The 26,229-nt window shown below is 47.9% G+C and overlaps 1 protein-coding gene across 1 annotated transcript in view; it reads left to right on the plus strand.

The window, feature by feature from the left end:
- The window catches only part of ACO2 (aconitase 2), a 59,923-nt gene that overhangs the window by 12,822 nt on the left and 20,872 nt on the right, over positions 1-26,229 (plus strand). Inside the window, exons 2-3 of the mRNA XM_003814629.6 lie at positions 17,834-17,970; positions 25,898-26,156. Coding sequence (XP_003814677.1) covers positions 17,834-17,970; positions 25,898-26,156 — 396 coding nt within the window. The remainder of the gene's footprint in view (positions 1-17,833; positions 17,971-25,897; positions 26,157-26,229) is intronic.

Genomic DNA, 26,229 nt, shown 5'->3' on the forward strand with positions numbered 1-26,229 from the left:
TTGTCCCCATGGAGCTTATATTTTAGTGGACTTTACTTTCCCATCTGGTCCAAGTCTCTGTCTTCTCATGTAAACAAGGGACAGAATGACCTGTAGTAGTCCCACTTGGCACAATTTTTAGGGTAAGAGAGCTGTTGTCATCTCGCCAGCAGCATCCTTTCTTCCTTTGTCTTGCCTAGCCGTGTGGTGCCTGGCTCCCCGGTGGGGGTCTGCTGTGGGGATGCCCCTTCCCTCAGCGTTTGCCCACTGTTCTGTGTTGGTAGTTGCAGGATCAGCAGAGCCTCCCTTACTCCCTGGAAGCCCTGGAGATTTGTGGCTCATCCAGCTAGACTCAGCAAAGGCACTTAGGGTCAGCAGTTGGGACCAACAACCCCCTGGAGGACTCAGCCCACCTGGCCGCTGGGCCTGAAGCAGAGGTTGGGAGACACTGTCGGTAGCACAGGGAGAAAGCCTCGGCCTCTGCAAGTTCCCAGCTGTTTGACCTTAGGCAGGCCCCTTCCTGTCTCTGAGCCTCTGCAGCTTCAGGCAGTTAGGGAGGCTGAGCTATGCACAGCAAGGTTCACAAGAGTCACTGGCACAGAGATGTGTGGGAGGTGATATTTACTCCAAAACAGATCTGTGGGCATCTGGCTACTGGTCACCCTGATGGGAGACTCCCACTTAGGTGTAAAATTAGGAAGTTGTTTTGTGGCTGAGGAAGTGCTATAGTGATGCTTAGGATGGAGAAGACATAATTGTGGTTTTCAGTGATTTGAAGGGCTGGTTGTGGAAGACTGACTAGCCTCATTTGATCTGGTTCCAAAGGATAGGACTAGGAAGTTAGGCCTGTCATGTGCCAGGCACTGGTCTAGGTTCTCTCCTTTCATCCTCACTGCAGCCTGTGAAGCATTATCCCCATTTACAGATGGGAAAAATTGATGTTTAGAGGGATTAAATAAAACCACAGAAGGTTATACAGCTTGTAAGGGGCAGAGCTGGGATTTGAGCCCAGATCTCCAAAGCTGGAATGATGTAATGGGGGCACATTTTCATTTGATTTAAGAAGCATTAGTTTAAAATCTTAGAACTGACCAGTAGTAGAATAGGCTTTCGGGAAGAGAGTGAGCTTCCAGACCTAGTCATGTTGAACCAGGGGCTTATGGGAGTTGATGAGGGGAGATTTTCTGCCTCGAGGCCACCCCAGTCCTGCCCTCAGCCCCTTTGTTCCCCAGAAAGTGGGGGAAAGTGGAGGGCGAGGGCGCAGTGAAAGTATTTCTTCTAGATGAGGGCCTGGGATTTACCAGTGAGGATTTTACAAGGCCTGAGACGTAGGCTCCAAGTATGGGAAAAAATTTTCCCGTTTCCCAGTTTTGGGAAAACTGTGTTGGATGGCCTTATGGGTGACCTCCGGAATGTCTCTGTGGCCTGTGGTTGAACTGAGCATTGAGTGTGTTTTACTTTTGGAATCAGGAAATAAAAACAGAACTCTGTAAAGTTATTTTTAAAAAATATGGCTGGGTGCAGTGGCTTATGCCTGTAATCCCAGCACTTTGGGAGGCCAAGGCGGGCGGATCACTTGAGGTCAGGAGTTCAAGACCAGCCTAGCCAACATGGCAAAACCCTGTCTTTACTAAAAATACAAAAATTAGCTGGGCGTGGTGGTGCATGCCTGTAATCCCAGCTACTCAGCAGGCTGAGGCAGGAGAATCGCTTGAACCCAGGAGGCAGAGGTTGTAGTGAGCCAAGATTGCGCCACCGTATTCCAGCATGGGCGACAGAGTGAGACTCCGTCTTAAAAAAAAAAAAAAAAAAAGAAAATTAAAAATATGCCCAAGGCATCATCATCATCCTTCTTTAAGTAATACTGGGCTGGGCATGGTGGCTTACACCTTTAATCCCAGCACTTTAGGAGGCTGCAGTGGGAGGATGGCAGATACTTGAGGATGTGTTCTCTCAAAACGAGAGTAATCTAAGAAAAATCCACTGAATCCAGGAAACAAGAATCCACCTCAAGAGGAGGACAGGATATTCTAAGGATACTAATGGATGTGAGTTCCAGAGAGGTATTAGACCTTATGGGGAAGGAGACAGAGGCTCCAGGAGATGACGAGGCTGGTGGATCTCCTGACGCATTCATAATATCGAGTGTCGTAGCCGATGGAGAGTTTGAGAATGAATTTGTGATAAGTACACCAAGTGTTGAAGTTTGTTGTCTTTGGGGCAGGGAAATGGGGGGTTGGGACTTGAGTCCTGGTTTCCTTTATAATGATAGTTTTTAAATTTTAATAATGCGTAAAGATGTTACTCTGATCAAAATAAAAAATTACATTAAAAACAAAAGTATCAAATACTACTAATAAAGATTAGTATTATCATGGTTGTATTTGCTCAGAAACTTCAGCCCTGACACCTGTTCAGTGTGGGCACAATGGATTCCATGGTACCAGGGATTGTGGGGAGGGAGAGATGCAGCATAGACTAGTGCTTGGTGCCTTGCTTGGAGTCATTGAGTATTAGAGACCCACAAGATATCCTGTACCAGGCCAGGGAGCTGGTGGATGGGTAATGATGATAGACGTCCCTGGATGGGCTTCAGGGAGTCTGTAAAATTGTGTGTTTTATGATTTTTCTGTATTTTCTCCATGAAATATATCTTGCTTTTTATAACGGAGGAAAAATTCTGGTAATTTTTTTTTTAAATACAGACTAGGTCTCACTATGTTGCCCAGGCTGGTCTTGAACTCCTGAGCTCAAGTGATCCTCCTGCCTCAGCCTCTCAAAGTGCTGGAATTACTTTTAGTATTTTACATATTACATAATTACATACTTGCTATTCTTTGGGAACCCATTCATATTATTTCATGCTTCACAGTAACTCAGAATAACATTCATATCATTTCATTCCTCGCATAATACTGCAGATATTATTCTTTTCTTCCAAGTGAGGAAATTGGGGCGAAATGTGCTTGTCATGTAGGTAGTAAGTGAGAGAGCTGGGCTTTGGAGTCAGCTCTTTTTTTTTTTTTTTTTTTTGAGATGGAGTTTCACTCTTGTTGCCCAGGCTGGAGTGCAATGGTGCAGTCTCAGCTCACCGCAACCTCCACTTCCCGGGTTCAAGTGATTCTCCTGCCTCAGCCTCCTGAGTAGCTGGGATTATAGGCGTGTGCGACCACACTCTGCTAATTTTTTTGTATTTTTAGTAGAGACGGGGTTTCTCCATGTTGGTCAGGCTAGTCTCAAACTGCCAACCTCAGATAATCCACCCGCCTCAGCCTCCCAAAGTGCTGGGATCCGTGAGCCACTGCTCCCGGTTGGGTTAAGTTTTCTTTACTGTGCCACATTGCCCCTTGTAAACAGCAGGTTATAGTTCAGGTTTTTAGGACAGCGAGCCACACCCTCCCCTGCCTGGCTGGGTTTCCACCCCGATCTTCCACTATTTCCTGCTTTGTCTTTTTTTTCGAGATGGAGTTTCACTCTTGTTGCCCAGGCTGGAGTGCAATGGCGCAATCTTAGCTCACCACAACCTCTGCCTCCCGAGTAGCTGGGATTACAGCATGCGCTACCATGCCCGGCTAATTTTTTTTTTTTTTTTTTTGAGACGGAGTCTCGCTCTGTCACCCAGTCTGGAGTGCAGTGGCACGATCTCGGCTCACTGCAGGCTCCACCTCTCAGGTTCACGCCATTCTCCTGCCTCAGCCTCTCGAGTAGCTGGGACTACAGGCGCCCGCCACCACGCCCGGCAAATTTTTTTTTGTATTTTTAGTAGAGATGGGGTTTCACTGTGTTAGCCAGGATGGTCTCGATCTCCTGACCTTGTGATCCACCCGCCTTGGCCTCCCAAAGTGCTGGGATTACAGGTGTGAGCCACCGCGCTCGGCCCGCCCGGCTAATTTTTGTATTATTAGTACAGACCGGGTTTCTCCATGTTGGTCAGGCTGGTCTCAAACTCCCGACCTCAGGTGATCCGCCTTTCTTGGCCTCCCAAAGTGCTGGGATTACAGGCTCGAGCCACCGTGCCTGGCCTCCTGCTTTGTCTTTTACACCCCAGCATTTTGAGTGATTGGCAGCTTCTGCATGCTTCACTTGGTGAGTCTCTGTGTGCATGCTGTGTGTTCTCTTCAGCTGCCCTGCAAATGCCTGGTTGCCCTCTGCGACCCTGCTCAGGTGCTGCCCTCTCTGTGAAGCCTTGTGGAAACATCCCAGGCAGAGCTTCTCATTCTCTGTGCTCCACTCCTGCCCCTTGTGTGTGTGTGTGTCCTTCTTTCAAAGGTTACAGTGAGGTTTTGCATTTACTTCCTGATCTTGGCCAGACTGAGGCATATTAGTCTAGTGACTGTCTCACTCTTCTTGGTATCTGAGTCCTATTGCTTGGCACATAATAGAGTGCAAATGTGCTGCTAGGAAAGAGGGTACACGATAAGCTACTGTCAACCTCTTCTTTTTTTTTGAGACGGAGTCTCGCTCTGTCACCCAGGCTGGAGTGCAGTGGTGTAATCTTGGCTCACTGCAACCTCTGCCTCCCAGGTTCAAGCGATTCTCCTGCCTCAGCCTCCCAAGTAGCTGGGACTACAGGTGTGTGCCACCACGCCCGGCTAACTTTTTGTATTTTTTTTTTTTTTTGAGACGGAGTCTTACTCTGTCAACCAGGCTGGAGTGCAGTGGCGCGATCTCGGCTCACTGCAAGCTCCACCTCCCAGGTTCATGCCATTCTCCTACCTCAGCCTCCCAAGTAGCTGGGAGTACAGGCACCCGCCACCGTGCCCGGCCAATTTTTTGTATTTTTAGTAGAGACGGGGTTTCACCATATTAGCCAGGATGGTCTCGATCTCCTGACGTTGTGATCCGCTCGCCTCGGCCTCCCAAAGTGCTGGGATTACAGGCGTGAGCCATTGCTCCCGGCCCGTTGTGTAGCATTTCTACACCTTCAAGGTCCCTCGTGATACCTGGTTCCTTTTTGTCTCCTCAGTCTTATTTTCTGCCATTTCTTCTTCACTTTGCCACAACCAAGCTGCTTTTCTTTTGTTTTCTTTTTTTTGAGACAGTCTGTCTCTGTCGCCCAGGCTGGAGTGCAGTGGTGCCATCTCGGCTCACTGTAGCTTCCGCCTCCCAGGTTCCAGTGATTCTCCTGCCTCAGCCTCCCGAGTAGCTGGGATTACAGGCGCCCACCACTACGTCCGGCTAATTTTTGTATTTTTGATAGAGACGGGGTTTCACCATGTTGACCAGGCTGGTCTCGAACTCCTGTCCTCAGGTGATTCACCCACCTCAGCCTCCCAGAGTGCTGAGATGACAGGCATGAGCCACCGTGCTTGGCTGCTTTTCTTTTCTTTCAGTTGCAAGTGCTTTCTTGCACATGCTGTTCTCTCTGTGCCAAATTCCCTGGACTCCTTCCCCTAAAGCCCATTTGTTTAGCCTCAGATCAAACATCACTTTCTTGGAGAAGCCCTTCCCCCATTCTGGATTAAGCTGTCCAGCTTTATGCTGTTACAGCAGCTTAACTTTTTTCTCACAGCACTTCTCTCACATAGTCACTTACACAGTCCGTTGAGTGATGACTTGACATGTTTTCTCACCTAAAATTCAGGCACCACAACACATAGTCTGGGACTGGAGAAACATTTAATGAATCAGGAAGACGTTAGTTTAAATTGGGGAGGTAGTATGGGAGGGAAAGCATTGACTTGATAATTGGAGGGCTTGAATTCTGCCCCTAACTTCTGTTAACTAGGTATGTGACCTTGGCATTCATATCCTCATCTGTCAAACGAAGAAAAAATTCTTGGTGATCTGGGGTCATCTTGAGTTGTGATAATCTATACTTCTAGATGAATCATCAAATTAACACAGCTCTAGAGGGCTGCTTATCTAGGATGAGAATCCACCTGCCTGCTTGGCCTCTCCACTTGGGTATCAGATAGTCCAATGTCCAGAACCAAACTCCTGATCTCACCGTGCATGCCTGCTCTTCCTGTTGCCTTCCCCATTTCGTTTATAGCAACCCATTTTTCCAGTTACTTAGGTCCAAAACCTAAGTTGTATTCTTGATTCCTTCTCTCACACCCCTTGGCCAACTTTTCAGCAAATCCTACTATTATTACCTTCAAAATATATGCATCTCTAGCCAGTTTTTTTGAACTTGAACTCAAACATGATCTGGTTTGAGCCTGATAAAATCTTGCCTACTTTTGCGCCTGATTGCTCATATTTCTGTGGCCTCACTGAATCTTGCACCTAATGTGCACAATAGCAACTATAATACTACAGCACTTTCTGTTTTGGTGTCTTCCTTATTCTACCAGATGGTAATCCTGACGGTAGGGGCCCCATGGTGGTGTTCCCAGTGTCCAATGTGGTACAACTAGGCATCCCTCAGGTGCGCTATAGCAGATGGGACGTGGGCATGTCAAGATAGTGAGCCCTGGCTTTACCCTACCCTAGCAGGGTGACATGCTGAGCCTGCCGGTTGCCTCCCGGCAGCAGTTTAATCTGCTTACTGCTCTGTGGTGCCCAAATGTATTATTTTGTTAATGTGCCTTAACTTGGAAAAGCTTGGAAGCCTCATGGTAACAGCATTTGGCACCTAGGAAGGTATTCATTGTTAAATGAATTCTTTGTTAAGTGAGGTAGACTAGAGGGATCATTCTCCCTGTTTTATAGAAGAAAGAGTAAGCTATGTGACCAGCCAGGGGCCTGATCATAATCGAGTGCTGTTCTGAGTCTCATGTGCGTTCTGGGGCAACACACTGGGTTGCATTTCACATGTGCACACATGTAGCTCGTTGCTTCCTTACCTGCATGTACATGAAGGTGAAGGCTGTGGCTAAGCCAGAAGGGCCTGGGTTCTGGGGGTTTCTTCCTTGATACAGATAAATCCATTCTGACATTGCTGTGCTTTCCTCCAGGCCTTTGGGGATTAAGGGGGTTTACTGGAGAGCCTGCTTGCTGGGGAGGAATATTTATAGACTGTGAGCTGGAAGGAACTTTGGAGAACATCAGGTTCAGTGGTTACCAGATGTGGCTATCTCAGAGTACCTGGTAATCTTTGACTGATGCTTAGGCCCTACTGCAGGTGATCTGGTTCAGAGCTCTGGGAGTGATAGGGCTTAGAAGCTGAGTTTTTACAAAACCTTCCAGGTGATTTTGATACAGCTGGAATAATCCAGTTCCTCCTCCTCCCCTTTTTTTTTTTTGAGATAAGATCTTGCTCTGTGGTCCAGGCTGGAGTGCAGTGGCACACATGATCACAGCCCACTGCAGCCTTGACCTTCTGGACTAAAGCTGTCCTTCCATCTCAGCATCTCAGGGAGCTGGGACTACAGGCGTGTGCCACCTTGCTCGGCTAATTTTGTTTATCCTTTGTGGAGACAGGGTCTCACTGTGTTGTCCAGGCTGGTCTCAAACTCCTGGGCTCAAACCATCCTGCCTTGGCCTCCCAAAGTGCTGGGATTACAGGTGTTGTGAGCCCTGCACTGGCCAAATAATAATACTCTTAATAGTAATACCCAGACCACATTCTTAATTTCTTCCAAAATGTCTTTGATAGCTATCTGTTTCCAAATCGAGATCTAATAAAAAACATACATTGCATTTGTTTTTCCATTTCTCTGTCTTAATCTACAGCAGCACCCCCGCTCCCTGCCCCAGCACTTTCTTCCCCATGACATTGACTCTTTGAAGAGACCAGGCCAGTTTTCCTGTAGAATGTCCACCTTCTGGGTTTCATTGTTCTTTTTTCCTCCTGCATTTCCCTTACTCTGGAGGTAAGGTTCCAAAGCTTGCTTAGATGCAGGTTAAACATTCTGGGCAAGACTTCTTTATAGGTGAGGCCGTGTCACCAGGAGGCACCGGTGTCGGGTGGTCCTGCTGTCGGTGGTGCCGCATTTGATCTCTGGGTTAAAATGGTGGTAATCAGATCCTGCTATTGTAAAGGTACATTTTTTTTTCCTTTTCCTTCATAGTGATAACTTCCTGTAAGTAAACCTGCTGAAACAAAGGGTTTGCACATTTCAAAAAACCAAAACGCTTTTGATTATTGTCAAATTGCCGCTAAACAATTCTGCTATTCTATATTTTAAGGAGTATGCTTTTCTTCACTCTTTGCCTGGTTTATTTTTTCTTTTTCTGATTACAAAAGAAATGTATATATCATGCAACATTTAAAAGTTACAGGCCGGGCACGGTGTCTTACACCTGTAATCCTAGCACTTTGGGAGGCCCAGGCGGATGGATCACCTGAGGTCGGGAGTTCAAGACCAGCCTGGCCAACATGGTGAAACCCTGTCTTTACTAAAAATACAAAAATTAGCTGGGCGTGGTAGCACGTGCCTGTAGTCCCAGCTACTCGGTGGGGGGCTAAGGCAGGAGAATCGCTTAAACCCGGGAGGCGGAGGTTGCAGCCAGCCGAGACTGCGCCACTGCACTCCAGCCTGGGCGACAGAGCAAGACTCTGTGTCAAAAAAAAAAAATTGTGGTCAAATCTAACAGAAAATTTGACATTTTAACCACTTTCAGTGTTCAATTCATTAGTACTAATTATGTTCATAATGTTGTGCAACCATCACCATTATCTTCTTTGTAAACAGCTGTAGAGCGGCATTCCATGGTGCATGAGCCAGAATTTATTCAATCAGTGCCCTGTGTATGGACAATTGGGTTGTTCTCTTAAAAACAGCGCCACGGACAGTACCTTTGCCTGTCTCTCTGCTCTTTTATATATTTTAATTAGATAGTTTCCTGGAAGAGGGAAAGCTAGTCAAAGAGTGCAAACACTTTACATTTTAATATGTATTACCTAATTGTCTTTCAAAATGTTGAACCTCTTTACAGTCTAACTAAAAGCATCTAAGACTGATAAAGTATTGATTTGCCTTGATAACTGTTGGCTCTCACAAGACTAACTCAACCTGCTCTGTATTTTAATCCTGCTTAGTAAGGAAGAGCTGGTTGGGAAAGTAGAAGCAACATCCTTTTTTTAAACTAATTGGTATTTATGTAACACCTCCTGTGTATCGGGCTTGCTTTTCAGGCTGGGGGATTTTAGTTATGAATAAACAGAGACCATCTCTCCCTAGTGGAGCTTACAGACTAAAATATTTGGAGACAGACATCATCTCATGAATGAAGTCAAGGAGAGGTAAAGGGCATATATAATAGGAGGCTCTGATAGGGCTGGGGATTTGGAGAAGGATTCCCTGAGAAAGTGAAATGTATTTGGAGTTTGAAGGATCAACCGGATGTTCCCTAGGCAAAGGGCAGACTGGGAATGGAGGTGGACAGCAAACATTCCAAGCAGAAGAAGAACGGCATCTGTAAAGACCTGTGGCAGGTCCCTTTAGAATGTGTTCTGGTCAAGGAGGTTCATCACGTTCAGTGCCCTTGAGGAAGGCAGGTTCTGAATTTCCCAGATACCAGATAGATGAGATCCCACTGCCAGGGGCCCATGAGCAGAAGGGGTTTGAGAGGGATGGGAGACTTTCCAAGGCAAATTCTAACAAATTACAAATAATCTGGAGAGGAGAAAGAGAGGCACCTAAATAAATCAGTTTAGAGTTTTAGAATGACTTGTCCAAAGTTGGAAGGGGGTCAGGTAACCAAGGAGGAACAGTGCCGAGCAGCTGGAATACATCAGAAGGGGGTCAGGAATGCCAAAGGACCTGATGAGCTAAGGCTTCTGGAAAATGCTAATCAGCCACAAGGGCCTTTAAAACTGTCTGCAGTAAGAAAAATAAGAGGCATGCTGCTTCTGGCAACATCCAGAGAACGAACACAATGTCACCACTTCTAGTTTTACGTTCATCTCCTTTATGGAGGAAACAATATAGTATAACACATGTGGAGTGCTTTTATTATGAATAGGCCATATGCCAAGCACTTTATGTAGATGATTTCATTTTTATCAATACTGTGAAGTTTATCTTCATTTTATTTATGGCAAAACTAAGATGTGGGGAGCTTAAATAACTTCCCCAGGGTCACAGCAGTTAAGTGGTGGAGCTGGGTTGGGCAATCTGACTATAGTTCTTCAATCCGAACTACCACACTGTGCTGGGAAAGGAGGGGCCATATGAGGTGAGAGGGACTGGCCGAGATTCTAGAGGTAGCAGGATCTAGAAGAAGTGATCCATCACAGAAGGAGAGACCTGAGCTTGCATCCTGGAGTCAACTGCATACCAGCTATCGAATTCTGACTTACCTCCCTGATCTCCAGTTTCCACATCTGTGAGATGGGAATAAGTTACTTGCACTGTTATATTGGGAATTCAAAATAGGCACAGAAAGTGCTTGGCATGGAACAGATGCTTAATTAGTAATTTTTTATTTTTATTCTAAAAGCAGGGTAAATACCCAAAGCTAGTCTTTTATTTATTTAACATATGAGAGATATGTGGTCCATGAATGAATGATATGTGGTGTCTTAGTCCATTTTGTGTTGCTATAACAGAATATCACATACTGGGTAATTTATAAAGGAATTTAGGCCGGGCGTAGTGGCTCATGCCTGTAATCCCTGCACTTTGGGAGGCCAAGGCAGGCGGATCACCTGAGGTCAGGAGTTTGAGACCAGCCTGGCCAACATGATGAAACCCCGTCTCTACTAAAAATACAAAAAATTAGGCCAGGCACAGTGGCTTATGCATATAATCCGAATACTTTGGGAGGCAGAGGCAGGCAGATCACCTGAGTTTGGGAGTTAAAGACCAGCCTGACCAACATGGTGAAACCCCATCTTTACTAAAAATACAAAATTAGCTGGGTGTGGTGGTGCATGCCTGTAATCCCAGCTACTCGGGAGGCTGAGGCAGGAGACTCGCTTGAACCTGGGAGGTAGAGGTTACCGTGAGCCGAGATCACGCCATTGCACTCCAGCCTGGGCAACAAGAGCTAAACTCCATCTCAAAAAAAAAAAAGAAAGAAAATTAGCCAGGCGTCATGGCAGGCGCCTGTAATCCCAGCTACTCAGGAGGCTGAGGCGGAAGAATATCTTGAACCTGGGAGGCGGAGGTTGCAGTGAGACGAGATAGCGCCACTGTACTCCAACCTGGGCAACAAATGTGAAACTCCGTCTCAAAAAAAAAAAAAAGAAAAGAAAAGGAATTTATTTCTTACAGTTCTGGAGGATGGGAAGTCCAAGATTGAGGGGCTGCATCTGGTGAGGGCCATCATGCTGTGTCATCACTTAGCAGAAGGCGTAAGGGCAAGAGAGAGGGGAGGAAGGGGGCCGGATTTATCCCTTTATCAGGAACCGACTCGCATGACAACTAACCCACTTCTGTAATAACAGCATTAATCCGGTCATGAGGGTAGCGCCCTTCTGACCTAATCGCCTCTTAAAGGCCCCACCTCTCAACACTGACATTGGGCATTGAGTTGCCAACACATAAACTTTGGGGGACACATTCAAACCACAACACATGGTGGCCTTGCCCTTGAAGTTAGTCTACAGGGTAAGCATATTTCTTGCCCATGTGTAGAGAATGAAATTAAAAAAAAAAATACAGGGTAAGCATGTTGATATGGCCCCCTCTTTTAACAGTTTCCATGTGACATTTCATGCACTACAGCCTCTCACGGCTCTGAAGCCAGGAGTCAAGCTGAGATTTCCCCTGAGGACTGGAGAAGATAGGTGAACTGGCAAAGACTGAAAGTCTAGCTGTCTTTTACTTTTTTGTTGCAATGAGCAGATAGACTAGTGACAATGAGTGTTTCATCCTTACTAATTTATAAACCTAAGCTGTTCAATCTGGCAATTTAAAATTCAGTGACATAAAAAATTCCATTCCTTGGCTGGGTGCGGTGGCTCATCCCTGTAATCCTAGCACTTTGGGAGGCCGAGATGTGAGGATCTCTTGAGTCCAGGAGTTCGAGACCATCTTGGGCAACATGTTGTAAAAAATAAAATAAAAAGGCCAGGTGCGGTGGCTCACACCTGTAATCCTAGCACTTTGGGAGGCTGAGGCAGGCAGATCATCTGAGGTCAGGAGTTCGAGACCAGTCTGACCAATATGGCAAAACCTCCTCTCTACTAAAAGTACAAAAATTAGCCAGGTGTGGTGGCACATGCCTGTAACCCCAGCTACTTGGGAGGTGGAGACAGGAGAATTGCTTGAACCCTGGAGACAGAGGTTGCAGTGAGCTGAGATCACACCAGACAGCACAGATCTAGAACATGTTCATCAGGACAGGAAGTCCTCTTGGACAGCACTGGATGTTGAGAACAGACACTTTCACATAGTTGGAAAGCAGAACGGCACAGTGATTAAGGGTGAAATGTGTAGCTGATTTCATTTGTGTTTAACGCTGTGAAGTGTATCTCCATTAAGCACGGAGGTTTAAGGAGTTAAATGACTTGTCTGGGGCAACAGCAGGCACGTGGGTCACTCAGGCTGGATTTGGATCCCGCCTGAGATAATCATAGGAGCCGCTTCACTGGGTGGCTGTGAAGATTAGGCCATGTAATATATTCCAGGTGCGTCACACTATGCTTGTCTCATATTAGAGACATCGTAGTCTTTCTTTACCCATAAGTTGTATTCTGTATCTTTTTTTTTTTTTTTTTTTTTTTTTTTGAGTCAGAGTTTCGCTCTTGTTGCCTAGGCTGGAGTGCAATGGCGTGATCTCGGCTCACTGCAACCTCCACTTCCCGGGTTCAAGCGATTCTCCTGCCTCAGCCTCCTGAGTAGCTGGGATTATAGTCGTATGCCACCATGTCCGGCTAATATTGTATATTTAGTGGAGATGGGGTTTCACCACGTTGGTCAGGCTGGTCTTGAACTCCTGACCTCAAGTGATCCGCCTACCTCGGCCTCCCAAAGTACTGGGATTACAGGCGTGAGCCACTGCGCCAGGCTGTATTCTGTATCAACATATGATTTTGTCCTTTTTGTTTTTTGAGACAGAGTCTCACTCTGTCACCCAGGCTGGAGTACAATGGCGGGATCTCGGCTCACTGCAACCTCTGCCTCCTGGGTTCAAGCAATTCTCCTGCCTCAGCCTCCCGAGTAGCTGGGATTACAGGCGTCTGCCACCACACCCTGCTAATTTTTGTATTTTTAATAGAGATGGGGTTTTACCATGTTGGCCAGGCTGGTCTCGAACTCCTGACCTCAGGTGATCCACCCGCCTCAGCCTCTCAAAGTGCTGGAATTATAGGCGTGAGTCTCCGCACCCAGCCTGTTTTGTTTTGAGACAAGGTCTTGCTCTGTTTCCCAGGCTGGAGTGCAGTGGTGAGATCATAGCTCACTGCAGTCTGGAACTCATGGGCTCAAGTGACCCTCCTGCCTCAGCCTCTTGAGCAGCTGGGACTATAGGTGTATGCCACCATGCTCAGCTAATTTATGTTTTATTTTATTTTGTAGAAACAAGGTCTTGCTGTCTTGCCCAGGCTGGTCTTGAACTCCTGGGTTCAATTGATCCTCCTGCCTCAGCCTCCCAAAGTGTTGGGATTACAGGTGTGAGCCACTGTGCCTGGCCTGTTTTGTCCTTGACAGGTCTTGCTATGTTGGCCGGGTTGGTCTTGAATTCCCGGTCTCAAGCAATCTTCCTGTGTCCGAAAGTGCTAGGATTACAGGCATGAGCCACCGCTCCTGGCCCAGCATTATTTCTTAAGCCCATCTACGTATTGATAAGTAGTCTGTAGTTTGCTTAACCGTGCCCTGGCTGTTGGGAATTGGGGCTTTGCCTTTTCCCGGTACTATAGATAAGATTACAATGTATTGTCTTGCCTACTGACCAGGCAATAGGTATTGTTACAGTTATTTTTCTTTCTTTTTTTTTTTTTTTGAGACGGAGTCTTGCTCTGTCGTCCAGGCTGGAGTGCAGTGATGTGATCTCGGCTCACTGCAAGCTCCACCTCCTGGGTTCATGCCGTTCTCCTGCCTCAGCCTCCCGAGTAGCTGGGGCTACAGGCGCCCGCCACCACGCCATAGTAGAGACGGGGTTTCACCATGTTAGCCAGGACTGTCTCGATCTCCTGACCTCGTGATCCACCCACCTCGGCCTCCCAAAGTGCTGGGATTACAGGCGTGAGCCACCGCGCTCGGCCACAGTTGTTTTTATTTCTAAGGAAACTGAAACTTAGGGCAATTAATTTGTAAAAATAAAGAAACAGGTTGGTAATTTCACATTGGAAAGCTGTCTGAGATTTGTTAGTAAGTGAAAAAGATGAGTTGCAGGCCAGGTGTGGTGGCTCACACCTGTAATCCCAGCACTCTGGGAGGCCAAGGTGGGTGGATCACTTGAGGTCAGGAGTTTGAGACCAGCCTGGGCAACGTGGTGAAACCCCATCTCCACCAAGAAAGTACAAAAATTAACCGGGTGTGGTAGTGCACGCCTGTAGTGCCCAGCTACTTGGGGGACTGAGGCAGGAGAATTGCTTGAACCTGGGAGGCAGAAGTTGCCATGAGCTGAGATCGTGCCACTACACTCCAGCCTGGGTGATGAGAGCAAGACCCTGTCTCAAAAAAAAAGAAAAAGAAAAAGAGTTGCAGAACAACTTGTATGGTTTCTCATTTGTGTGTAGAACATGGTGGGGGTAGCTGTGTGTACACTTAGGAACGCACAGGGTAATAATCACGGAAACGTACTCAGTACTTTATATAATCCCTCCAGATCCTCACAATAGCTCTGTGAAGAAATGATTGCTTGGAGAGGTTAAATTGTCCAGGATCAGTAAGTTGTGGGGCCATCCTTAAACCCAGGGCTCTGCTACTCCATCTACCCCATGCACTGGGCTCCTCCACCCGTCACAGGGATAGCGTTTATCACTGCAGCAGAAATACACTACCTTCTTCCTATGCACACGCACTGTGGAAGGTCCTTTGACGTCATGTCATTGGTGGGTTCTTTGCACCTACCCAGTGAGGCAGGCAGTGAGGAGCCATCAGTCAGGTTTGAGCTTGAGGGCAAATGGATGTGAAGTCTGGACTGGGGATGTCGCCCATGCCATAGGTTAGAATGGGTGATGGTCAGGGGTGCTGTTTCAGAATGTGGCCTGTTCTTACTGCTGGGTGACTCGAACAGGGAATGGCTGCTCTGGGTACATACTGGGTTCAGGTGCTGAGATTGACAGCGTTTGGATTATATATCCAGGTGACATACAGAAGGGAGCCTGGGGCAGTGGCTTCAGCTTTGCCTCTTCCCTTACCCAAGGTATGACGAGGAACACCAACCACCTAGAAAGGAAGCAGCTCTTCCCTTCTTGCTGTCATTTCTTTTTTCTTTTTTTTTTCGAGACGGAGTTTCGCTCTGTCACCCAGGCTGGAGTGAAGTGGGGTGATCTTGGCTCACTGCAACCTCTGCCCCCTGGGTTCAAGCAATTCTCCTGCCTCAGCCTCCTGAGTAGCTGGGATTATAGGTGCCCGCCACCACGCCCAGCTAATTTTTGTGTTTTTAGTAGAGACAGGGTTTCACCACGTTGGCCAGGCTGGTTTCAAATTGCTGACCTCAGGCGATCCACCTGCCTCGGCCTCCCAAAGTGCTGGGATTACAGGTGTGAACCACTGCGCCCGGCCTCTTGCTGTCATTTCTTTGGATTCATTTATTCTTCTCTGGTAACAAGGTACCCTTGAAGGTTGTTATTCATAGTTTAAGATTAACTAATACAGGCCCGGTACATGCCTGTAATCTCTGCTTTGGGAGGCTGAGGCGGGAGGATTGCTTGAGGCCAGGAGTTTGAAATCAGCCTGGGCAATGTAGTGAGACCCTATCACTACAAAAAATAAACATAAAAGAATTAGGGTGGGCGCAGTGGCTCACGCCTGTAATCCTAGCACTTTGGGAGGCCGAGGCAGGTGGATCACCTGAGGTCAGGAGTTCAAGACTAGCCTGACCAATATGTAGAAACCGCATCTCTACTAAAAATACAAAAATTAGCAAAGTGTGGCGGCGTGTGCCTGTAGTCCCAGCTACTTGGGAGGCTGAGACAGAGAGTTACTTGAACCCGCGAGGTGGAGATTGCAGTGAGCCAAGATCATGCCACTGCACTTCAACCTGGGCAACAGAGCAAGACTCCCTTTAAAAAAAAATAAAAAAAATATTGGGAGGCCGAGGCAGGCGGATCACGAGTTCAAGAGATCGAGAACATCCTGGCCAACATGGTGAAACCCTGTCTCTATTAAAAATACGAAAATTAGCTGGGCATGGTGGTGGGTGCCTATAGTCCCAGCTACGCGGGAGGCTGAGGCAGGAGAAGTGCTTGAACCCGGGAGGCGGAGGTTGCAGTGAGCTGAGATCGCTCCACTGCATTCTAGCCTGGCGACAGAGCAAGAATCCATCTCAAAAATAAGTAAATAAACAAATAATTGGGTGTAGTAGTGTGCGCCTGTAGTCCCAGCTACCGAGGAGGCTAAGATGGGAGGATAATTTGAAGTCAGGAGTTTCAGACTGCAGGGAAGTATGATCTTGCCCCTGCACTCCAGCCTGGACAACAGAACAAGACACTATCTCTTAAAAAAAAAAATTAACTAATACAGATCCCACCATAACAATCATTTATTTATTGCTGTGTAACAAATTGCCCCCAAACTTAAAGGTTTAAAACAGCAACAAGCATTTATCTCATATTTTTGTGGGCCAGGAATTTGGGAGTGGCTTGGCTGGGTGGTTCTGGCTTGGGGCCTCTCCAGAAGTTGCAGTGAAGATGTCAGCCGGGGCTAGCCATCTGACGGGTTGAACCGGGGCTGGAGCATTCGCTTGCAAGATGGCTCACTCACACCTGGCAAGGTGGTGCTGGTTATTGGCAAGAGGCCCCTGTTCCTGTCTAGGTGGGCCTCTCCCAGGATTGCTTAACAATATGGGGACTGTCTTCCCCCAGAGCAATCCAAGAGAGAGAGCAAGCCAGGCAGAAGCTGTTCTTCTTATGACCTAGTCTCGAAGTCCAATAGCATCACTTGTCACATTCTATAAAGTAGAAGTAAGTCCGCCACACATTCAAAGGGAGGGTAATGGCTGGGCACGGTGGCTCATGCCTGTAATCCTAGCACTTTGGGAGGCCGAGGCAGATGGATCACTTGAGGTCAGGAGTTTGAGACCAGCCTGGCCAACGTGGTGAAACCCCGTCTCTACTAAAAATACAAAAATTAGACAGGCATGGTGGTGCATGCCTGTAATCCCAGCTACTGGGAAGCTGAGGCAGGAGAAATTGAAGCTTATACCCAGGAGGCGGCGGTATCAGTGAGCCGAGACCCCACCACTGCACTCCCACCTGGGCGGCAAGACTCCGTCTCAAAAAAAAAAAAAAGGAAGGGAATTAGGCACCACCTTTTGAAGGGATGAGGAAACATCCAAAGCTCACGCACAGGGTTTTCCTCATTCATTCTTCCCTCTGACCCATGGATATTTGTTGAATCTCCAGTATGTGCCAGGTAGTCCAGACATAGAGATGAGTAAGATAAATAAGGCTTGATCTCAACCCTCAAGAAGCTTATAGTGCAGGTAGACTAATAGCTATGGTTTGGATAGTGTTTTACAGCTTAATGAGCACTTTCACTTATGGTCTTATTTAACCTTCCCAGTACCCCGTGTGATCACCAGAGCTGGTTATATCCCTCTTTTCTATCTCCTCTGGGTTTTAGTCAATGAGGGCTTTTCTTACATTGATACACCTTACATGATAGAACTTGACTTTGATCCCAGCGATTTTTGTCTATAAATCCCTTGCACTTTTTTCCTACCCCAGGCTGTGTTCCTTGTGGCTGCTTTGTCATCCCTGTCCTGCAGATGAGGAAGCTGAGGCTGCAGTTACTGAACAGCTCTTGACACTTTAATTCCTGGATTTTTTTCACCATACTGAGCTGCCCTCGGGGATGGACTCTCCTAAGTGCTCCATTGACAGTGGCTGTCATGTTTCTTCTTGCAGAAAGCTCTGGGTGTGCGGCAGTACCATGTGGCCTCAGTCCTGTGCCAACGGGCCAAGGTGGCGATGAGCCACTTTGAGCCCAACGAGTACATCCATTATGACCTGCTAGAGAAGAACATTAACATTGTTCGCAAACGGTAAGGCTGCAGATGGGAGGCTGTGACTGTCAAGGGCATTGCGTCTGCTGCCTGCCCGTCAGGCAGAGAAGGAGGTGTTTTGTGAAGGATGCTTGGTGATAGTGGCAGGGTCAAGGTATTCAAGGTACAAAGGTTTCTGCTGAGGAAAGGCATTCCAGATCAGTGGTGTAACTTCTGTCCTCTCTGCCAAGGGAGAATCTGTGTTATCAAGAAGCCTCTAGATGTGAACCACAGCCAGCTCTCTGAGACACTTTGGCGCTATAACCTGAACCTCCCAAACTTTTCAGGGCAGGCTGCTGACCCTTGGCCTGCCCTCTGGAAGCCACCAGGCCCAGTGCCTGGAGAATCATCTTCTATTTCCTCTTCAGTGCACAGGCACAGAGGAGAGCTCAGGTCTGAGACCCAGAAGATAAACTAAGATGGGACCTTTTTAATTTAATTTAATTTTATTTTATTTTATTTATATATATTTGAGGCAGAGTATATATATATTTTTATATATAAAATAAAAAAATATATAAATATATGTGTATTTGAGGCATAGTCTCGCCCTGTTGCCCAGACTGGATTGCAGTGGTGCAATCTTGGCTCACTGCAACCTCTGTCTCCCCAGTTGGAACGATTCTTGTGCCTCAGCTTCCTGAGTAGCTGCAATTACAGGCATCTGCCACCACACCCGGCTGATTTTTGTAGTTTTAGCAGAGATGGGGTTTTGCCATGTTGCCCAGGCTGGTCTCGAATTCCTGAGCTCAAGCAATCAGCTTGCCTCGGCTTCCCAAAGTCCTGGGATTATAGACGTAAGCCACTGCGCCTGGCCTATTTTATTTTATGATTTTATGTTATGTTATTTTATTTTTTGAGACAGTCTCACTCTGGTCCAGGCTGGAGTACAGTGGTGCAGTCTCGGCTCACTGCAACCTCCGCCTCCCAGGTTCCAGCAATTCTCCTGCCTCAGCCTCCCGAGTAGCTGGGACTACAGACGCACCACGATGCCTGGCTAATTTTTTGTATTTTTGTGGAGATGGGGTTTCATCATGTTGGCCAGGCTGGCCTCAAACTCCTGACCTCAGGTGATCCACCTGCCTCAGCTTCCCAAAGTGCTGGGATTACAAGTGTGAGCCACTGTGCCCAGCTGGGACTATTTTTTTTTTTTGAGATAGGGTCTCACTCTCTTGCCCACGCTGGAGTGTAGTGGCACGATCACAGCTCACTGCAACCTCAATCTCGTGGGTTTGAGTGATCCTCCCACCTCAGCCTCCTGAGTACCTGGGACCACAGGCGTGAGCCACCATGCTCACCTAGTTTTTTTATTTTTTGTAGAGATGGGGTATCGCCATATTGCCACCGATCTCGAACTCCTGGGCTCAAAACTGTTCTCCCACCGTGGTCTCCCAAAGTGCTGGGATTACAGGCGCGAGCCATGGTGCCTGGCCTAACGTGGGATCTTGAGCATGTCTTTTTTCTGGACCTCATTTTCCTCACTTGGTAAAATGGCAGTCAGCTCCGCCCTGCTGTCCTGTGTGCCAGGTCCTGGGTTAGATGCTGCCACCAAAAGGATGAATAAAGTACCACAGAGGATGAGGAGTTGGGGCTGGCAGTGCACACCAGCCTGCACTGCCACACTTCCACCTTGCTCTTCATCAGGCATGAAGGAGAGCTGTCATAGAAGTTTGCTTTGATTGATTGGAACCTGAACAACTGCAGATGGGGCTGTGCCCTTGCCTGCCTGGTGGCTTCTTTGATACTGACAGTGGTGATCCTGGGAGAGAACAAATCTGAGTCTACCCACTGGGTAGCTGAGGCTCAGCTGGAGAAGGAACCTGCTGACAACCATGCAGTGCATGAGTGGTGGTGTCTCGTCTTTGTACCCTCCAGTGCTCTAACCACTACCCCATACTCCCTTTCTCATGCCACTTTGCTTTCTGTCTACTGGTATCCCCACTTCGGTTTTAAGGGTAGGGACTTCCTTAATCTGGATCTCCAGCCTCCAGCACAGCATCATCTAATTATAGTAAAGGACCTATTGTTTGTCAAGGACGGCTGTGACAGGAGTACCCACCTTGTTGTCCAGTCTGGCCTGGGTACTTGACACACATTATTTCTGTTCTCAGCAACCCCTGTAGGTTGTTGCTTTCCATCTCTGCCCCCCACCATTCTGCAGGGAACAAAATTGAAAGTCAGGTTGGGGAAATACCCTAAGGCCATACATTTATTGAGTGACTGACCCCACACTCAAGCCTGGGTCTCTGTGACTCCAGGGCTTGTTCTTGTGGGTTTCTTCTGGGCTCCATGTTAGAATCACCTGGGAAGCTTTAAAAATGACGGACACCTGGGCCCCACTCCCAGCAATTCTGATTCAAGTGATCTAGGCATTGCTATTCAAAATGTGGTCCATGGGCCAGCAGCATTGGCATCACCTAGGAGCTTGTTAGAATTCCAGCATCTTAGACCCCACTCCAGACCCACTGAGTCAGAACCGGCCATTTAACAGGATCCCCAAGGGACTTACGTGCCTGTCAAAATGTGAGAAGCACTGGCCCGTTCCCCAGCAGGTCCCATAGTGCAGTCAGGACGAAGAACCACTGTCCCTGTCAATATAGGACGTTGTATTTATTCTTGGAGCTCTCACACCGCTGCTCAGTGGAAAAGTGATAGATTTTTCTTTACTCTGTAAAACACTTCCACCTTGCTTTCATCAGGTATGAAGGAGAGCTGTCATAGAGATTTGTTGTTGTTTTTGTTTGTTTCTGTTTTAGACTGAGCCTCACTCTGTCACCCAGGCTGGAGTGCAGTTGTGCAATCTCGGCTCACTGCAACCTCCACCTCCCAGGCTCAAGCGATTGTCCTGCCTCAGCCTCCTGAGTAGCTGGGATTACAGGCGTGCATCACCATGCCCAAGTAATTTTTGTATTTTTAGTAAAGATGGGGGTTTCACCATGTTGGCCAGGTTGGTCTCGAACTCCTGACCTCAAGTGATCCACCTGTCTCAGCCTCCCAAAGTGCTGGGATTACAGGTGTGAGCCACTGCGCCTGGCCTTTTTTTTTTTAATTAATAAAAAAAAAAATTTTAAAGATGGGCTGCCCAAGCTGGTCTTGAACTCCTAGGCTCAAGTGATCCCCCTGCCTTTGGCCTCCCAAAGTGTTGGGATTACAGGCCTGAGCCACTGTGCCGAGCAAGAGGTTCGCTTTGAGATAACTTGACAACAGAGTATTATTCACTATTTAGTTTTTGCATTAAACAATTAATAACAACAACAAAATACCCTTTAAGGCACTGGGAGTTTTTTAGTTTTAATTTTATCATTAAAATTGACAACTACAACAATATTTTTCCTTGCTTACTTTTATTCCAACCTTGCTTTGCAACCAGAAAAGTCCAATAACTTTTTTTCTTTTTTTTTTAAAGTCCAATAACTTTGAACATTTTCCAGATTAGTACAGACGAGGGGATTGTTCTCTGTTTTCTTTTTTTTTGAAACGGAGTCTCGCTCTGTTGCCCAGGCTGGCTGGAGTACAGTGGCACGATCTCGGCTCACTGCAACCTCTGCCTCCCAGGTTCAAGTGATTCTCCTGCCTCAGCCTCCCGAGTAGCTGGGATTACAGGCGCCTGCCACCACGCCCAGCTAATTTTTGTATTTTTAGTAGAGAAGGGGTTTCACCATGTTAGCCAGGATGGTCTCAATCTCCTGACCTTGTGATCCACCCGCCTCAGTCTCCCAAAGTGCTGGGGTGACAGGTGTGAGCCACCACACCTGGTCTGTTCTCTGTTTTCATTGTTGCCACAGAGCAGGTCTCAACAAGGTGGGGGGTGGTCAGTTTTGTCCCTAGGGCCCATTTGGTGATGTCTAGAGATATTTTTCGTTGTCATAACTTGGCTGGGGTTGGGGCTTGCTGTTACCCAATGGGTAACCAGGAATACTACCAAGCATCCTACAGCGCACAGGGCAGCCCCACAACAAAAGAATTCTGCGGCCCAAATAGGTTCATAGTGCCCTGGCTGAGAAACCCTGACATGGAGAAAGAGGGCAGAGGTGAGGTTATGCTAAAAAGAATTATATTCTAGCCGGGTATGGTAGCCCACGCCTGTAATCCCGGCACTTTGGGAGGCCGAGGCAGGCGGATCACTTAAGGCCAGGAGTTTGAGACCAGCCTGGCCAACATGGTGAAACACTGTGTCTACTAAAAGTACAAAAAAATTAGTCAGGCATGGTGGCGAGCGCCTGTAATCCCGGCCACTCGGGAGGCTGAGGCAGGAGAGCCGCTTGAACCCAGGAGGTGGATGTTGCAGTGAGCTGAGACCACACCACAGCACTCCAGCCAGAGTGGTGTCTCTGGTGACAGAGGAAGAGACTCTGGCTCAAAAAATAAAAATAAAAAAGCATTCTATTCTAAGAATTTTTTAGAAGGCCAGGGGACTTGCTGGGCGACTTCTCTTCCACCTTGTGTCTCCAACAGAAGGGGTCTAAGTCTGTTCTTGAGAACTGGATCTGTGTCATCTGGAGAGCAGAGGGACAGATGGATATGAAGACCCATTTTGTCATCCTCAGTTAATCCTCAGGGACATTCAATGATGAACCCATCCTAAAGCTTCAGCATTGCTGAGCTTTTTTATATAGCTTCAATCATTTGCTTCCAAAGTCTTGGGTTTTTAAGCCCATGTGCTATTTTTTGTCTCCCTCGGGGCCCAGAAGGAGGGGCTGTGAGTCATTGCCCGTACACCAGCCTTGGCGGTGCTGCCGCAATCGGCGCAGGCTGTACCTCAGGCTAGTGCTATTTTTATTCGTAGAGATGCTCAGAGTTGCCAGTTGGTCTGCTGTTGCCAGCAGATCCAGCACCTTAGGGAACTTTTTTTTTTTTTTTTTTTGAGGTAGGGTCTTGCTCTGTTACCCAGGCTGGAGTGCAGTGGTTCGATCATGGCTTACTGCAGCCTTGACCTTCTGGGGTCAATCCATCCTCCCACCTCAGCCTTCCCAGTATCTGGGACTGTAGGCACATGCCACCATGCCTGGCTTCTTTTTATGTTTTTTGTACAGGTGGAGTTGCCCAGGCTAGTCTCAAAACGCCTGGACTCAAGTGATCTGTCTGCTTCGGCCTCCTAAAGTGCTAGGATGACAATCGTGAGCCACCACACCCAGCTGGGAACTCTTACTTTGAAGAGGTTGGGTAAACTTGGGGGTGAGGGACTGGAACCCAGCTTGCGAAGGAAGTTTCTCTGCCATCTCACTATGCATATTGATGATAACAGTAATGATAACTGAGAAAGGACGAGGTGGCTCACACCTGTAATCCCAGCTCTTCGGGAAGATCACGTGAGCCTAGGAGTTCAAGACCAGCCTGGTCAATACAGTGAAAACCCATTTCTACAAAAATAAAATAAATAAATAAATAAAATTAGCCAATGTGGTGGTGCGTGCCTATAATCCCAGTTACTCAGAGGCTGAGGTGGGAGGATCGCTTGAGCCTGAAAGGTTGAGGCTGCAGTGAGCTACGATTGTGCCACTACACTCCAGCCTGGGTGACAGAGCAAGACCCTGTCTCAAAATAATAACAACAATAATAATAATAATAATAATAATAATAATAATAATAATGGAACATTCACCATGTGCTGGCCCTATTCCAGATTCCAGGTGTGGAGAGACCGGGTAGATTAGTGTCAGGAGCACAGCCGTAGGGCCACACTGCTGCCTCTTCGTGGTCCAGCTGTACCCCTCACTGGCTTCGTGTTCTGGAGCAAAGCTACTCTGTCCCTCTGTGCTGCAGCTTCCTCATCTGTGCTGTGAGGATAAAATGAGTTTTATACATGAAAATACTTAAGATAATGCTGAGCTGAAAGTAAATGCTACGATAACGCTGGTCTCTAGTGACAGAAAGCCAATCAGTAGTGGCAAAGGGGTGGGAGGGAGTTAACCAAGGGGTGGGGAAACTTGAAGGAGAGATGGTCAGTATCTTGATTGTGGTGCTGGTTTCACAGGTGTATACAGTGTCAAAACTTAGCAAATTGTGTACCTTAAATATGCAGTTTATTGTATGCCAATTATACCTCTGTTTAAAGCTGTTTAAAAATGAAAGGCTATAGAAGTGGAAGCTGTTATCTCATCCCAGTGCAAGCCCTGGTATTTAGAGATGGGCTGGCTGAGCTGAGGAGAGCAGTTGCTTATCTTGTTAAATAGTGGTTTCAGTAATAGGTCAGGTTTGGGCTTTTTTGGTTTTTTTTGGTTTGTTTGTTTTTATTAGAGACAGCATGTCACTCTGTTGCTCAAGCTGGAGTGCAGTGATGTGATCAGGGCTCACTGCAGCCTTGATCTCCTGGGCTTAAGTGATCCTCCCGCCTCAGCCTCCTGCGTAGTTGGGACTACAGGCACGCATCACCCTGTCTGGCTCATTCTTTTTTTTTTTTTTTTTTTTTTGAGATAGAGTCTTGCTCTATTGCCCAGGCTGGAGTGCAGTGGCGCTATCTCAGCTCACTGCAAGCTCCGCCTCCCGGTTTCACACCATTCTCCTGCCTCAGCCTCCCGAGTAGCTGGGACTACAGGCGCCCGCCACCACGCCCGGCTAATTTTTTTGTATTTTTAGTAGAGACAGTGTTTCACCATGTTAGCCAGGATGGTCTCCATCTCCTGACCTCATGATCCGCCCGTCTCGGCCTCCCAAAGTGCTGAGATTACAGGCATGAGCCACCGCACCCAGCCTCATTCTGTTTTTTATAGAGACAAGGTCTCACTCTGTTGTCCAGGCTGATCTTGAACTGGCCTCAAGCGATCCTCCTGCTTTGGTCTCCCAAAATGCTAGGATTACAGGCGTGAGCCACCACACCAGGCCCCCAGGTCAGGGTTAAACTCAGAGCTTCTGACTCCCAGTCTGAAACTTTTTTCTTGGCCTCAAACAATAGGACAGAGCCTGTCAGGTGTGGGTTGAACTCTGCTCCTCCCTAGGAAGGAAGTCTCAAGCTTGGCCTAGGCTTTGAGAATTCTGGGGGGCAGAGCGTGAGGTCCGAAAGGGGCTGTTGTGGCAGGCAGGGCGGCCACAACAGCCCCTTTGCTCTGTCGTGTGGGTGCAGCCGGGAGTCAGCCGGAACGTTGAGCCTGGCAGGGAGAGTGGACCCGCGCAGAGCTCAGTCTAGATGGCTGGGAGGCTTGTGGGGAGAAGATGGTTGAGTCCTGACAGGGCCGGACCCCAGGGCAGGTTTGGACTGCCATTTTGGCTCTGATGAGGAAGGGAGGGGTGGGGCCTCCGGGGAAATGGGGTCTGGGAGGAGGAGGAGCTGTGAGAGGCCAGTGGCAGTGACCCGGTCTCTGTTCTTGAAAACTGACAGATACTCCTGTCTATGTCTGGAGCTAATGGGCAAAGTCTTAGTGTCATAGTTGGGTAGCCAGGCATCCCAGGCCTGAGGTGTGGAGGGTTGTAGATGGCGGACAGGGTGGACAGGTGAAGGGGATGCTGGTCCTGATTCCCTGTGCCTTAGTGGGGCTGAGGGCACAGAGGGAAGTAGCGAAATCTAGCTGTGAACTTGGTCACTCTGCTGAGCCTGTTTCTTGGTTGTTGTTAAATGGCTTTCTTGGTTGTTGTTGTTAAATGGCAGGAATGATGAGATATGCATGTTGCGGGGACTTAGTAGGAATTACGATGCTGGGAAAGCCAGGATCCTTTGAAAAGAACCAGCGCTGCCCTCTTGTGATGTTGTCATTCACTTACTCATCAAGTAATTGTGGAGCACCTAACAAGTGCCAGGTGCTGCGGGAGGTGAGGAGGTGGTGCAGTGAACAGGACCCAGCAGTCCCCACCCAAGTGGAACGTTGAGGTCCTGAGTTCAGACTCCCTGTCCCTGGCCACTGTTGAGGTTGCCACATGGACTGAGAGGGAGAGGCAGGGCGGGAGGAGGCCGTGCAGCTAGCACCAGGCCACCCTTTTGCTCTTCTCCCCACAGACTGAACCGGCCGCTGACCCTCTCGGAGAAGATAGTGTATGGACACCTGGATGACCCCGCCAGCCAGGAAATCGAGCGGGGCAAGTCGTACCTGCGGCTGCGGCCGGACCGTGTGGCCATGCAGGATGCGACGGCCCAGATGGCCATGCTCCAGTTCATCAGCAGCGGGCTGTCCAAGGTGGCTGTGCCATCCACCATCCACTGTGACCATCTGATTGAAGCCCAGGTTGGGGGCGAGAAAGACCTGCGCCGGGCCAAGGTGAGCGGAAGGTGGCTTTGGGGGTGGGCAAGTGGACAAGACTGGGCGAGAGGCCTCACCCTCACACTGGAGC

Source organism: Pan paniscus, chromosome 23, assembly GCF_029289425.2.
Source record: "Pan paniscus chromosome 23, NHGRI_mPanPan1-v2.0_pri, whole genome shotgun sequence".
NCBI lineage: Eukaryota > Metazoa > Chordata > Mammalia > Primates > Hominidae > Pan > Pan paniscus.